At 41.1% G+C, this 13,813-nt stretch overlaps 1 protein-coding gene across 1 annotated transcript; it reads left to right on the forward strand.

Moving 5' to 3' along the window:
• Window positions 1-42: 42 nt before the first annotated feature.
• LOC121697616 (protein mono-ADP-ribosyltransferase PARP12-like) lies at window positions 43-10,838 on the forward strand. Its single transcript, XM_042079198.1, has 12 exons — window positions 43-868; window positions 1,642-1,777; window positions 2,476-2,743; window positions 2,878-2,925; window positions 3,287-3,413; window positions 3,733-3,898; window positions 4,702-4,822; window positions 5,617-5,713; window positions 5,912-5,981; window positions 6,534-6,664; window positions 7,816-7,964; window positions 9,842-10,838. The coding sequence occupies exons 1-12, from the start codon at window positions 492-494 to the stop codon at window positions 10,495-10,497; spliced, it is 2,346 nt and encodes a 781-aa protein (XP_041935132.1). The 5' UTR covers window positions 43-491; the 3' UTR covers window positions 10,498-10,838.
• The last annotated feature ends 2,975 nt before the right edge of the window (window positions 10,839-13,813 follow it).

A 13,813-nucleotide genomic window follows, 5' to 3' on the forward strand; every position in this document is an offset into this window, starting at 1 on the left:
GAGAGGGATATCTATGGCCTGAAAGTAATATGCAAAAAATAAATAAATAAAATTACTAGACACTAGATGTCACATGTGGTGGCATTAAACTGTGAGTGTTTGAATACAACATCTAGTGTGTGGACACTATCTGAACAGGCAATATGTTAGAAAAATACTAAATATGCTGCTCAAAGGAGGTAGTTAATGAGATAAATTCAACATAGATTTTCACCCATTTCACTTGTCTATACTGTAGTTTCCTAAGTTTTCCCAAATCCCTTTTGGGAATCTACTTTCATTTCTCCAAGCACACTTCAGTTTCATTTTCCACTATTGAATTTGGGGGAGTTTAAAAAAGACTTTCTATAGTAAAGTCATTGTAGGACATGTATATTGTCTATGTACTTTCCCTTATGAGTGTAGTAGTATAGCCTACTGACTTCCATCAAGTACAGTTAAGTTTCATTTCTCAAGTTTCATTTCCCGTCTAGTGACCCGGTCTATATTTTATGATGAGCAAAGTCCTGTGTTACGTAGTGCCACATAGGCCCTACCCTGACAGCTGTGCAGCAGACCCACAGAGGGACTCTCAGCTGTCTACCATGCAGGCCGCAGCGCTCGTGTATAAGGTGACGTGTGCCCAGACTGGGCGATCGGACCTCTGTCAACTGACGGACGATCTATCTGGTCAGATCCAGAGAAATGAGCTGGACCAAATTCTGGGGAATAAGCAGCTGTTTGTTATTTGCAGTCTGGATGGAAAGAAAACAGTCATCGCCAAGACACAGCTAAGGCTCTGCAGGGCCCGGGATTGCACTGGCTGTTCAAATATACACCTGTGTAAATTGTACCTGCTTGGTGAGGATTGCCCTCATAATCGTGGAAGGTAAGAATAGCAGTATTGACATTAGAGGGTAGTAATTTCGCTCAGAATGAATCTGTTTTGTTTTTTTGTCTATATCTGTTTTGCTCATCTAAGCTAAAATATTGACACTCAAAATATTACTGATCTCTAAAACATCTAACCAGTTGTTGACTTTGCTATACAGCTCTGGAAAAAATTAAGAGACCAGCACACTTTTTTTCTAAAGTCATCCTATGGTTGCTGAGTAACATTCGAATTAGTTGGCAGTCATATTCAAAATGAAGAGACCACTGCAAATTTGAATATTGCCGTCAACTCATTTGAATGTCACTCAGCAACCGTAGGATGACATCAGAAAAATGTGCAGTGGTCTCTTATTTTTTTCTAAAACTATACTACATTATATATTATAAAGTTTATACTGCTGTACTGTACCCATCAGACGTCCTGTTAATCTTGCTTATCAAATCTGCTGAGTTATCTCTGTGCCACGATATCGTTGTGTACATTGGCTGATCATACTCAAACAGGGTTCAAAAAGCTGCTCCATTCACACACATTGATTATTTACTTAGATTTAGGAATCTATCCAACAACCATAATAACCGTTTTACCATTGCATGGGGTCGTGTTGTGTGCTATGTTTCTAAGTAGACACTTTGGCCCAAATATACAACAGTAACAATAAACATTTACTTATTATGAAGTAATAATTTATATGACCTGAGCTGCATTTTTTTGGCCTTCTTTTGGGTGTGTGTGTCATTCTTTGGCCTTCTTTTGGGTGTGTGTAGGCGAGTGTGTCGCTTCAGCCATGACCTGTACTCTGACCACAACAACCAGTTGCTGCGGCAACACTATCTGCAGGAGCTCAAGAGGGAGGAGCTGTGTACCCTGCTAATGCAGAATGACTACACTCTTCTGCCACCGGTGAGATACAAGACCCCATACATACACACACATACATACATACATACATACATACACACACACATATTGTGCATACATACATACATTCTGTAATTTCCCTTTGGGGATGGATAAAGTATATCTATCTATCTATCTATACACACAACATGATAGTAAAGGTTCAGATTGCGGGACTTGGAGAATCTATTAGCAGAAATACATTCATAATAATGTAAGAATAATTTTCATAATAATGTTATATCTTGTCATGAAATAGTAGCTCCTAAGTGTTGTTTTGGTAGGCATGTAAACTGAATTCACATTTCATGATTTCCATAATGTGCATAATTTCAAATACACATAAAGTGTTATCCGTGACTTCTGTCACCGGTGAGATACCTCAAGGCCCTACATGAGAGTACCTCAAGATCCTACATGATAGTACCTCAAGGCCCTCTGTACATTAGGAACATGCAGAGTCAGTGGTAGTAATCTCCGTGTGAAACAGTTAGGAGAAGAAAGTTCAGAGAAGAGCACTTTGAAAAAGTAGTCCTGATAATAAAATAATACAATCACCTGAAATTATGAAGTGTTTATGTTACCACTATCATTTTAGATTAGTAATAATATTAAATGTTTTATAAGTAGTCCACAAAAAAATAACAACCCTTTGGACTGTTCTCTAACTGTCATTCCATTGATGTTTCTGTCTTCCTCAGGTGTGCTTCACCTACAACCGAGGTGCAGGTGAGTTTGGGTTTTGTCCCGACAAGGACACCTGCTGGAGGCTCCACATCTGTGAGAAGTACCTCAGGGGTACCTGTCACAGAGGTGACTGTGACAGGTCACATGACTTCTTTGAGCCCCACCCAAATAGAACATTGCAGTCCAGGGGCGTGTCCAGCGGAATGGTGGGATCCTTACTGTCCGTGTACCGGAACATTCTGGCCATATGGGATTCGAATAGTGCAGGCACTCACAGCAGAGGTACGTTTTGTGCACTGGATGTAAATAATAATATCTCACATAAAGAGTGATACCATTATGCAATTATAGCCTGTTGATTATTTTACAAATGCCATTAAACCATATCTACACTGTCTCCAAATTACATTTTGCAGGCACAGAAATATGCCTCTTTCATATCAAGAATTACTGCAAACAAGGAAGTAAGTTAAGTCAAAGATTGTCTTTCTTTACATCTTCATCTTACATCTTAAGATTTGATGTTCAACATTTAGTAGTCTATGATAGATTCTTAAATGCAACTCTGTATCACGTTTCAGGGGTCTATGTCTTTTCCAAAGCAGACCAGTAAACAGAAAATTAACAAAGACAGAAACACACTTTTCTGTTATAATTTATTAGTAGTAACAACCAAGAAAACTGGTTATAGTTTCCTGCATTAGCCTACTTCTCACAAATACTTAGATAGTAATGGGGGAGTTAGACTTTTTGACCCCCTGGGTCAAATACATTTAACATGAAATCAATAAACATCAATAAATATGTCTGTCTGCTTGCTCAAAGACAGATGCGGTAAGGTCCATTTCCACTTGCCATACAGATGGGAGTTTAAAGATGGACAGGGCTGGTCGCAGCTCACAGACAACGAAGCCATAGAGCAGGACTACTGTGACCCGTCAAAGTCATACAGGTCAGGGACTGGTTAGACACTCTACCTGTGTTCATTAAATGTATTTTTCCTTTAAATTCATTAGTGTATTGACATGGTGTCTCAGTTCAGTTTTGGCTTGTAAACTGGGGGGGCTTTTCTAGTCAGTTGAACAATGAACATCCTTGTAAAATGCATAGCCTCATTCACACAAGATAGATGAATAGATAGATGGATGGATAGATAGATAATTACTGTATTGATCTTCTAGAAGAAACTGTGGTGTCCTGTCATCCTTTAATCTTCTGATATATACTGTATATATATATATATTTTTTTTTTCTTCTTCTTTTCATCCAAGTGGGGGAAATGTGCCTGTGCATTTTGACACCATGACCCGGAATTCGGTGGAGGTTCGGCGCATCTCCACGGTCTCCTCGGTGACCCAGCCCAACTTCATCCTCACCACCAGATGGGCGTGGTACTGGGAGGACGAGTTTGGGCACTGGACTCAGTACGCATCATCAGTAAGGGACCATAGTTTTGCACTGGACTCAGTATGCATATCAGTAAGGGACCATAGTTTTGCACTGGACTCAGTACGCATCATCAATAAGGGACTGTTGCTTTGGCTTTGTCTGTAAAACAGACAACCAGTGCCACTGATTAATATACACTTCTACAGTCGTATTTATGCTGATTTGGGCCCATGACCCATTTGCACACCACAATAGCAATAAATCACCTCTAGGCTACATTTAGGTGTGTAGTCTACTTCTATAAGTCTAAGTATGTGCGTTTAGATGTATTTACTAGCCTATGATCTATTTACTATTTACCATAAACTATTCACTATTTATAAACTATTCACATATACTTTATTTAAGCCTATCTATCATAAAGACTCTATCTATATTTACATGTATTCATTTAGCAGACACTTTTAATTTTATCCATTATATTACAAGGGACTACATTGTCCTCGAAGCAATTTAGGGTCAAGTGCCTTGCTCAAGGGCACAGCGGTGGAAGAGGGGAAATGAACCCACAACTTTTCAGGCTACTGCATGCTAGCCCAGCTCCTTAGCCACTACACTACTACTGCATGCTAGCCCAGCTCCTTAACCACTACACTACTACTGCATGCTAGCCCAGCTCCTTAGCCACTACACTACTACTGCATGCTAGCCCAGCTCCTTAACCACTACACTACTACTGCATGCTAGCCCAGCTCCTTAGCCACTACGCTAGCTACTGCATGCTAGCCCTGTCCTTTCATTCATTCATTTATTTTGTGCTGTTAACAAAATCCCTGTTTTAAAAATAACAGGAGGGCACTGACACTTCAGCCTCCATCACTAGCGAGGAACTGGAGAAGAAGTACCAGGAGGACAACAGCGGCGTCATCGAGTTCACCGTTGGAAGACACACCTATGAACTCAGCATGCAAGGTCTGTTTGGTTTGGACAGAGTAAACACTAACTGCACCATGTACTCATTTTTATAGACACCTGATAAGGGTCATAACAGGGCTGACATGTACAGTTACATCAGTGTTTTTCTCACATACTCATAACAGGGCTGACATGTACAGTTACATCAGTGTTTTCTCACATACTCATAACAGGGCTGACGTGTTACAGTGCAGTGTTTTTCCTCACATGTTCTCTGGGCTTGCAGTTCCCAGGCACTGTGCCCTAATTCAGACATAATGGGCCGAGTTAAGCTTAGAAAGTGTCTGAACTTCAGGCACAGACATTTTCCTTACTTCATGACTAGCTTAATACAAAAGCAGTGTTTCCCATGAATTGACTTATTTGTGGCGACCCACCACAATATCAACACTGACCACCACACAATGATTTTCCAGGTTGTACTAAATTGTGCTTAAATCTGGTTAGCATCATAACCACACTGCGCTAATTTGTTAAAAAACTGTTGCATTCAAGTTAATTCTGCAAACCTACCACCACAAATAGAATCTAATTCTGTGGGAAACACTGCAAAAGGCTGTGCTTACTTATGTGTTTTTTGTTTTCACAAAAATGAACAATGCTCCAATTGCAGTGAGTGGCGCACTATCCACATCTTCTAGAGTGAATCAGCCACTCAACCTGCTAAAGCTGAATAGTTAGATTCAAGCGGAAAAAGAGTTATCAAACAAAATTCAATCTTTGATTAAGCTGTGTTAAAAACCTGAGGTTATAGAGGACAGATAGATGTTCTTTTCTTCATCATTACTCAGACATGATTCAGTCAAACCAGCGGTTTGGCACCAAAAGACTTGTGAGAAGACGACCTGTCTTTGTCTCAGCAGCAGAGGTTCGAAAGATTAAATCAAGGTAAACTAGCCTACCAATGATTCTCTTTATAGTATATTTCTCTGCAAAGTTTTCCCACCTCCTCCCTGAGTAGAAAACAATGTGTGCAAATTCATGATCATGCCCAATATGGGGTATGTATTTTTGTATTTTTGAAAATATTGAATTGTTTGTTGATAATTAAAATTCAAAAACAGATTTGACTCTCTCTCTCTCCAGTTCAGTCCAGACACATAAGAGTATACCTCACCACTGGGATAAATTGAACATGCCAGAGACAGGATTTAAGGTGAGAGTCTGGTGTTGATCATCCTAAATTGAACATGCCAGAGACAAGATTTAAGGTGAGAGTCTGGTGTTGATAATCCTAAATTGAACATGCCAGAGACAGGATTTAAGGTGAGAGTCTGGTGTTGATCATCCTAAATTTGTCTTGTCATATTGTGTTTTTACGGTCCTCCAAATCATACGAATCATGACTGTAAGATAGATAGATAGATAGATACTTTATTGATCCCCAGGGGATTCAAGAAAATCAAGAACTACTGTAAAATGATGTGGTAGTTGTAAGATGAATTTAGGTTTCCTTTAGACAGTCATATTTTTTACACACATATCCTGTTTGCTGATATTTTTAAGATATAAGCTTTGTTTCATAGGATAAGTTAGTGTAATTACTTACATGGTGTGATTATCTTTTAGGTGGTGAAATCATACCAATGGGTTTTTTTTACAACAAAAAATATATACTGTATTTCAGGAAGGAGGACATTTTTGTTGATAATGTGGTCTTCGAGAAGTATTGATCACTTTGTCACAAAAGTGCACATTTTATTTTCAGAGGGTTACACTTGAAAGTTCCTCAAAGGAGTACACAGCAATTGCTGACCTCTTCAGGCAAACAATGACTGGATTTAGAGTGACCAGCATGGAAAGGGTCCAGAACCGTGGTTTGTGGGAGGTTTTTCAATGGTACGTCCTCACAAAAGACAGTATACAGTAGCTGAGGAATGATTATATTGGTGTTTACATTTTGTTTTGCCTTCCTCAATCTGAGACGTTAAACCGGGGTCCTGGTCATTAAAGACCCCATGGCACCTACTGCAAAGAGTAGAGGCTTAGTGTAACTGGCTCATTCAATCTGGCCCTCTAATAATCCTCCAGTGTAACTGGCTCATTCAATCTGCCCCCCTAATCCTCCCCCCAGTGTAATCTGGCCCCCTAATCATCCCCCTGTGTAACTGGCTCATTCTATCTGGCCCCCTAATCATCCCCCCAGTGTAACTGGCTCATTCATTCATTCATTCCCTCACTCTTTACCGCAAGCTGATGTGTGGTGAATGTTCTGGCACATAATGGATGCTGTACATCTCCCAGGTGGGGTGAGGTTCCCCCTTCATGGTAAAGGGCTTTGGGTGCCTCAAAAAGTGCTATATAAGTGCAATCTGTTGTTGTTGTTGTTGTGTTGTTTGTCTTTTAAGCGATCTGTGCTAATTTCTCAAATGTCTGAATTGAAGCACAGTTTGTAGTCTATTTGAGTAGCATAATTTATAAGTATAAGTATATATACTTTTGATCCCATGTGGGAAATTTGGTCTCTGTGAATTCGTGAAACACAATCAGCACTCAGTGAACACACAGTGAGGTGAAGCACACACTAATCCCGACGCAGTGAGCTGCCTGCTACAGCAGGCACTCGGGGAGCAGTGAGGGGTTAGGTGCCTTCAGCCGTTCCTACTGGTCGGGGTTCGAACCGGAAACCCTCCGGTTACAAGTCCGAAGCGCTAACCAGTAGGCCACGGCTGCCCCCACAAATTTCATAATAATTTCATAGCAAATTAAATAATTTGATAGCAAATCAGTTATCATCTTCTGGAAACCAGAATGATCATATACCTCGGCTCCTTTTAATTCAAGTCTGAGTGTGCAGTCATTTGTGTTTTATTCACCATCTGTATTTCACATTTTACTTGTACTATGTTAATATTGAAAGAGCAAAGCTTTGTGGAAATACAGAATGTGTTTAACCTAGACTCTGTTTATGGAAATGTAACCGGTGTTGGCTGATTAGATGGCAAATAATTTATTGCAGCACAGGAAATCTGTTTTTATTTACACTCTAGGCAAGCAGATCAGATGAGAAAAAATAATTCTGGAAGAACAAATGAAAAAATCCTCTTCCACGGTACTGACTCCAAGCACATTGATGCCATCTGTCAGCAGAACTTTGACTGGCGCATCTGTGGAACTCACGGAACCGCTTATGGCAAAGGTGGGTGTTTAACTTTAATCAGACGAGAACAAGTGTGAGGTTGCTGTGCCTGTGGGGTTTAAACCTTATCCAGTACACTGAGGATGCTCTGCCATCAGCTGTGCACGTCTCGCAAAACATCTCATCTCAGGGGCCCTCCACCTCTCAAGGCTTCTCTAAGGCCACCTCGTCCACACGAGGCAGTGACGGGACAACCGTTACCATAGACACACCTTTAATCTCAAATGCCAGAGTTCTACAGGCTAGAGCCACACAGGTGGTTCCCTGTCAGGCTGGACCTACTCGGCACACTCCCCAGTCTTTCACAGCCACCTCAGCCAAGCCAGCGACAAACATAGACTTGAGGTTCAGTTCAAGTTCTCAAGCCAGAGTCCCAGTCTTCAAAAATGCCCCTACAGTCGTGCTGAAGTCACACGCTTTACCTGGTGCAACCTTGACCTCAGCAAGTTCATCAGATGGCTTTGTGATGTCTGTGCCAGAGAATACACTAGGCAGCTATGTTCTCCCAACTAGCGCCCTCTCAACTTCGATGCCAGTGAGGCCTAGCCTAGCGCCCAAACCAGCAAGTCTCACTAAGCACTCTGTTACCCCCAGAAAAGAAATCTCAGATGCCACCCATGCTCATTCAGCTGTTTCTGAGGTGACACACACCCCGATCTCTCACCTGACTCCCCAGAGTTTTCCCTGGTCAAAAAAAAGAAAAAAGAAAACGTGGCCGAAGTTCTACAGTCACACAGGCAAGCTTTGGCTGACAGCACAGGTGGAAAGGCTTTGTCCGGAACACCTATCTCTCCATCTTTCTCAAAATATGTCACACCCTTGAGGGATGATGATTTCAGGGAGTTGCATGCGACTGCCGTGTACCATGTTCCTCAAACTGCGGCCACACGAGAGTCTGGGCTTATCTCCGACCTCAACAGGGTGTACCAAAGCACTTGTGAAAAGCGTGAGGTTCCAGGCTCCGTAAGCAGAACCTTAAGTTCTCCGAGTTCTGACGCTCACCCATCAGCGACAAGCTTGTCTTCACCTTCACTGACAAACATCATATCTCGTACGGCTCTTTTGCGTTCAGGGGTGAATGACCCACTGTCGCCATCACCCCTGCCCAGACGGTATGCCTCCGGGGTTGCATCTGATGCTATGACCCAGTCTCCACTGTCCCATGTGGAAGCGGTTTCAGATTTAATTGATTAATTGATTACTTCCAGAAACTCTCTAATCAGAAATAAGATTCTGTTTTTATTTCCCTCTTGGCGATTTTCTCTGTTGTTTCATAGGTTTATAGGATTTGCTGAGATGACATATTGCATATTGTAATCATGAAAAAAGGAATTTAAACTAAACTGTCACTGCCAAGACACAGAAAGACAGAGACAGTTCTGTGTTTCTGTGTCTTGGCAGTGACAGTTTAGTACTTTTTAATACTACTGATTCTGATGAATACATCTGTAAAGTGTATACGAAAATAAATAATAAAAACATGTGTTTGATCACTTTATTTGCTTGTATATGTGTGCATTTTTTCATTTTGAAAACTCCATATAAGCATCATATTTCACTTAAAGGAACACACCAAATTATTTAGTGGAAGTGGGTTACACCAGTTAGCCTATAGCTCACTTTTAGCTATAGGCTGGCTACAGGCTAACTGGTCTAACCCACTTCAGTGAATTATGCTAAGCTAGGCTAACTGTGAAGGGAAGAGAAAAGAAGGGTATGTAACCTCTTATCTAATTCTGGAGTAGAGGGCAAAAATAAGCTTATTTCCAATCAAGTTGATGTGTTCCTTTAAGAGTCTAAAAAAATACTCCATGTATGAAATGTGTTCATAAGCTTGTTTTGGGGGGTAAAGAAGATCCTTCTTTGTTTTATTCCAGGGAGTTACTTTGCCAGAGATGCCTCATACTCTCACAGATACACCAGCTGTGAGGGAACCAGGGCCATGTTTGTCTGTCGGGTTCTGGTAGGGGAACCCACTCAAGGCAGCTCCAGCCTCCTCCGACCACCGGCAAAAGATGGAGAAGACACGCGTCTGTACGACAGCTGTGTGGACGATGTCTGCAACCCCTCCATCTTCGTGATATTTGAGAAGCACCAGGTGTACCCCGAGTACCTCCTCCAGTACGAGGAAGGGTCGGGGACGGAGGCTGCAGACGCCTCCGTATCTCGCCCAGGTCGCCCCAGGACCAAATCTCTTTCCTCCTCATCAGGCAATTTGTTCTCTCCCCTGAGTCAGCCCACCATTGTGACCTCGCACGTCGTCCGTCGCCGTGACCAATCCATGGAGCGCGGGCCAACGTCCAATCTCACCAGGTCCAGAGGCTTCGGATCCATGACATCTTTGAATAATCTACACCAGATCAACTCCTCGTCTGCGTTCTCAGTTCAACGTCCCCAGCCCAGGATGACTTTGTATCAGTCCCCCGCCAGGTTGAGGCCATTCGTGACAAACCCCCCGCGGCTACGGTACACACAGCCAATGACCAGGAGGACCACCTCAATGGCGGCCCTCGATCAGCCTTGGTTGTTTTAGATATACGGGCTGTTAGTTTACCCTTGTCTTGAGACTCAGTCATGTTTTGACATTATGAATGGGTAACTTTGAAAGGTTTATTTAACAATGTGAGGGATTACAACATTTGTCTTCTTTGCATTTATTCATAGAATGACAAGTGCAAATATTATGGGGAATAAATTGTATTCATTAGGTATTGTATTGTGTCCATTCTATGCCATCCCTCAATCACTCCTGCATGTTTTTGCCCTGGGTTTGTGTTCCCAGGAATTGTACCAGAGAATTTGATTGTTTAGTGACAATGATAATAACAAGATCTGTAATGAACCAGAAATAAACACAGTTGGCAAGAACCATGACTTTTCTCTTTGTAAGCTTGCTTATTGGACATTACACCCATTACAATATTTTTTTTAGAAAAAGTAGGCTACATTAAAATGCTTTTGCTATAACTTTTATTTTTCTATATTATTATTATTATTACTATGATTAATAATAATAATAACAAAAATAAAGCCTAATTAAGATCATTTCATTTTATGCATAGGAGCTGGAGTCTTTTTGGTTTGTAAATTAACATTTTAATACATTTTCCCTTTTTAACTACCAGAGCGCCATCTACTGTTATTAGCTTCGTAGGCTACTACGCACACGAGAGATTACATCATGCCAACCTCGAGTAGCCATCACGCTGTAGCCTATTCTAGCGTTCATGGGCTTCGGAAAAAACTTTTTCCTGTTGAAAACATCATTCCGCGTCATTCTCGTCACGTAATGTGAGTCAGAGGTCGGAAACTGGGGCTAGATTTTGCTAACAGAGTTGCCCAGTTAGATAGATAGATAGATAGATTCTTTATTGATCCCCAGGGGAAATTCAAGGTCAAAAGTTAGGGGCTCGTCATCACTTTTGTCATCACCTTGTAGTTCGTTTATAGTCCATGTCCAACAGTTTTAATGTGAACTTGGGAATTTGCTCTTTTTTCACTTGAAGGCTGCATATCTTTCTTTCACAGGCGTCTTACACTATATTTTAAGCAAATACATTTGTTTATTTAGGATTAGCGAGTGTATGTTTTAACCTTTGTTGTGGCATCCGTGTTTGTCACACATTCCGACGGCAAAGCACATGAACACTGTCGGAAAAACAAAGTAGCCACAGGGGCGGTCCATGTCATTCCGAAGTGCCCTGAATGCAACTGAGTAACGAGTTATACTAAGGACACATGTAACTGAAGTGAAAACATTCAGTTAAAAAATCGAGTAGCTTAAACAAAATGGTAATGCAGACATTTGGCATGGGTAAAGCTGGTAAAGCATAGACAGTAAAACAAAGGGTAAAGCGATGACGCAACAAATGCCGCGGCTTGTGACGTCACCCCTAGCTGGGTCTATAAAATGCGCGTCAGCAAAACATTTTCATAGTGTGTCCTGCTCTACCTCAGCAGCAAGCCTTCCGTGACCTTCCGGTAAGTTGGTAATAATATATGGTTATAGTTAATGTAATTAGCATTATAATAATGGTAATAGTGATGATAAGAATAATAATAGTGGATAATGCTGCTATAATGCTGCTAGCCTACTACTGATACTAGGCCTACTACTAGTTCATCAGTTAATTTGTCAGGGGTCTGGCACACGTCAAGCCAGAGTTATACAGCTAATTTACATCTGTGCTCCCTGGGAAAGGGGATATAAAGACATCTAGTACGACTACTACTCTTACTACAAGTAATAACAACAACAATAATGATGATGATGATGATGATAATAATAGTCTAATAATAATACAGGGAACTTTCTTCATATAAACAACAAAGAATGGTAGCACTTGCACTAATGCTGTCTTGCTACAAATAATCACACTTAGTTTGTGTAGATGTATGGTGTTATTGTTAGGACTTATTAGCAAACCTTTTCTTTGTTCAGCACTTTGGCTCAACCCCTGTTGTTTTAAATGTGCTATATAAGTAAATGACTTGACTACTCACTAATCATATGTGTGTGTGTTTACTTACTCCTTTATCTAGCCTAGCTATGGCTGTCAAACAAGTAGTGGGGAATATGGAGAAGCAGCTCAATCCATCAGCCTTTCCTCATCCATGTTCCCTAGACTCCTCACCCGAGGTTGACAAGCATGGCCTCTTATATGAGATCCTGCAGCTTACCTCAAGGTATGTTCTGACAACAGTTTATCTCATTCTCAGTCATTATGGTGCATTTCTCAAAGATCTCAAGATACCTTTTACCATACCATTATATTTTACATTTACATTTAAGTTTAAAAGCATGGGTATGAAACTGAAATATTTTATAAATTAAACTTCATCTCTCTGCTCACAGGCCTAAAGATCTTGATAACACCACAGTGGAGCAATTTTCCTGCGAGCAGACAGCAGATTATATCAGCTGTCCAGGAGATGGAGATGGCAGCAGTGGTCCTGATGCTGCCTTACAAGCATCCAAGACACCTGTAGACCAGTCCATCTCATCTTCACCAACTTTTGCACAGCAGGATGAAAACATACCCTCTGACGGAACAGCTGCCTTGAGAAAGCAGATGACAATAGTCCGTCATCATCTGGAGGAAGAAGGCACAGCGGCAAACAAGATCAATGTCCTGATGTCGGACAGAGTCCTCGGCCCACTAGTGAAACCCTTGGTGGATCAGGTGTTGTTGGGGAGGGGAAGGGAAGGGGAAATGTTGGGGGAGGGGAAATTAGCCTACGGACAGAGAATGTCTAATAAGTAGACGGGTATGGCAAGCCATTTTAACATTTACCCGCTAGACTGAATATGTATTGCAGATATCTGTAATTCAGTTTTGCCTCGTCAAAACGAACATTTTAGATATCCGCAATGGAATTCTTCCTATCCATAATTGTAATTTCAGATATCCACAAAGACATTCTTCCTAGGGCAAATGACGCCACATTTGCCATTCATTTCTATGGGGTTTATCATTACAGATATCTACAATTCAGTTGCAGATATCCACTATGTGAATTACGGATATCTGCAATTGAATTAGGTTTTGACTTGCGGTAAGATGGATAGGGGTTAATCCTAGTCTGACAATACAGTTTACTCACTAGATGAGGTGAGGGAATTCAGCAAACTTGTTTAAGCTTGACAAATATATCAATAAAATCTGTTTTGAATAAGGCAACATATACTGTAGCAAATGTGAGTGGTAGCTATCACGTCCCCCATTCTGTGTTTAAGTGATTAATAAGGTGTGTCTGAACATTGTGCTGTATCAAAATTCCCACAGTTATGAAAGCAGACGGTCAGACAAATGTCTTACTTTGCATTTTTGAAGGGCTCACAAACTAAG

The sequence above is a fragment of the Alosa sapidissima genome, chromosome 22, assembly GCF_018492685.1.
Source record: "Alosa sapidissima isolate fAloSap1 chromosome 22, fAloSap1.pri, whole genome shotgun sequence".
NCBI classification, from domain to species: domain Eukaryota; kingdom Metazoa; phylum Chordata; class Actinopteri; order Clupeiformes; family Clupeidae; genus Alosa; species Alosa sapidissima.

Coding starts and splice junctions, on each gene's coding strand:
- LOC121697616 (XM_042079198.1), top strand. CDS start 492: ATGATGAGCAAAGTCCTGTGTTACGTAGTGCCACATAGGCCCTACCCT. Junction 3,414..3,732: donor GACCCGTCAAAGTCATACAG/GTCAGGGACTGG, acceptor TTTTCATCCAAG/TGGGGGAAATGTGCCTGTGC. Junction 6,665..7,815: donor TTGTGGGAGGTTTTTCAATG/GTACGTCCTCAC, acceptor TTTACACTCTAG/GCAAGCAGATCAGATGAGAA.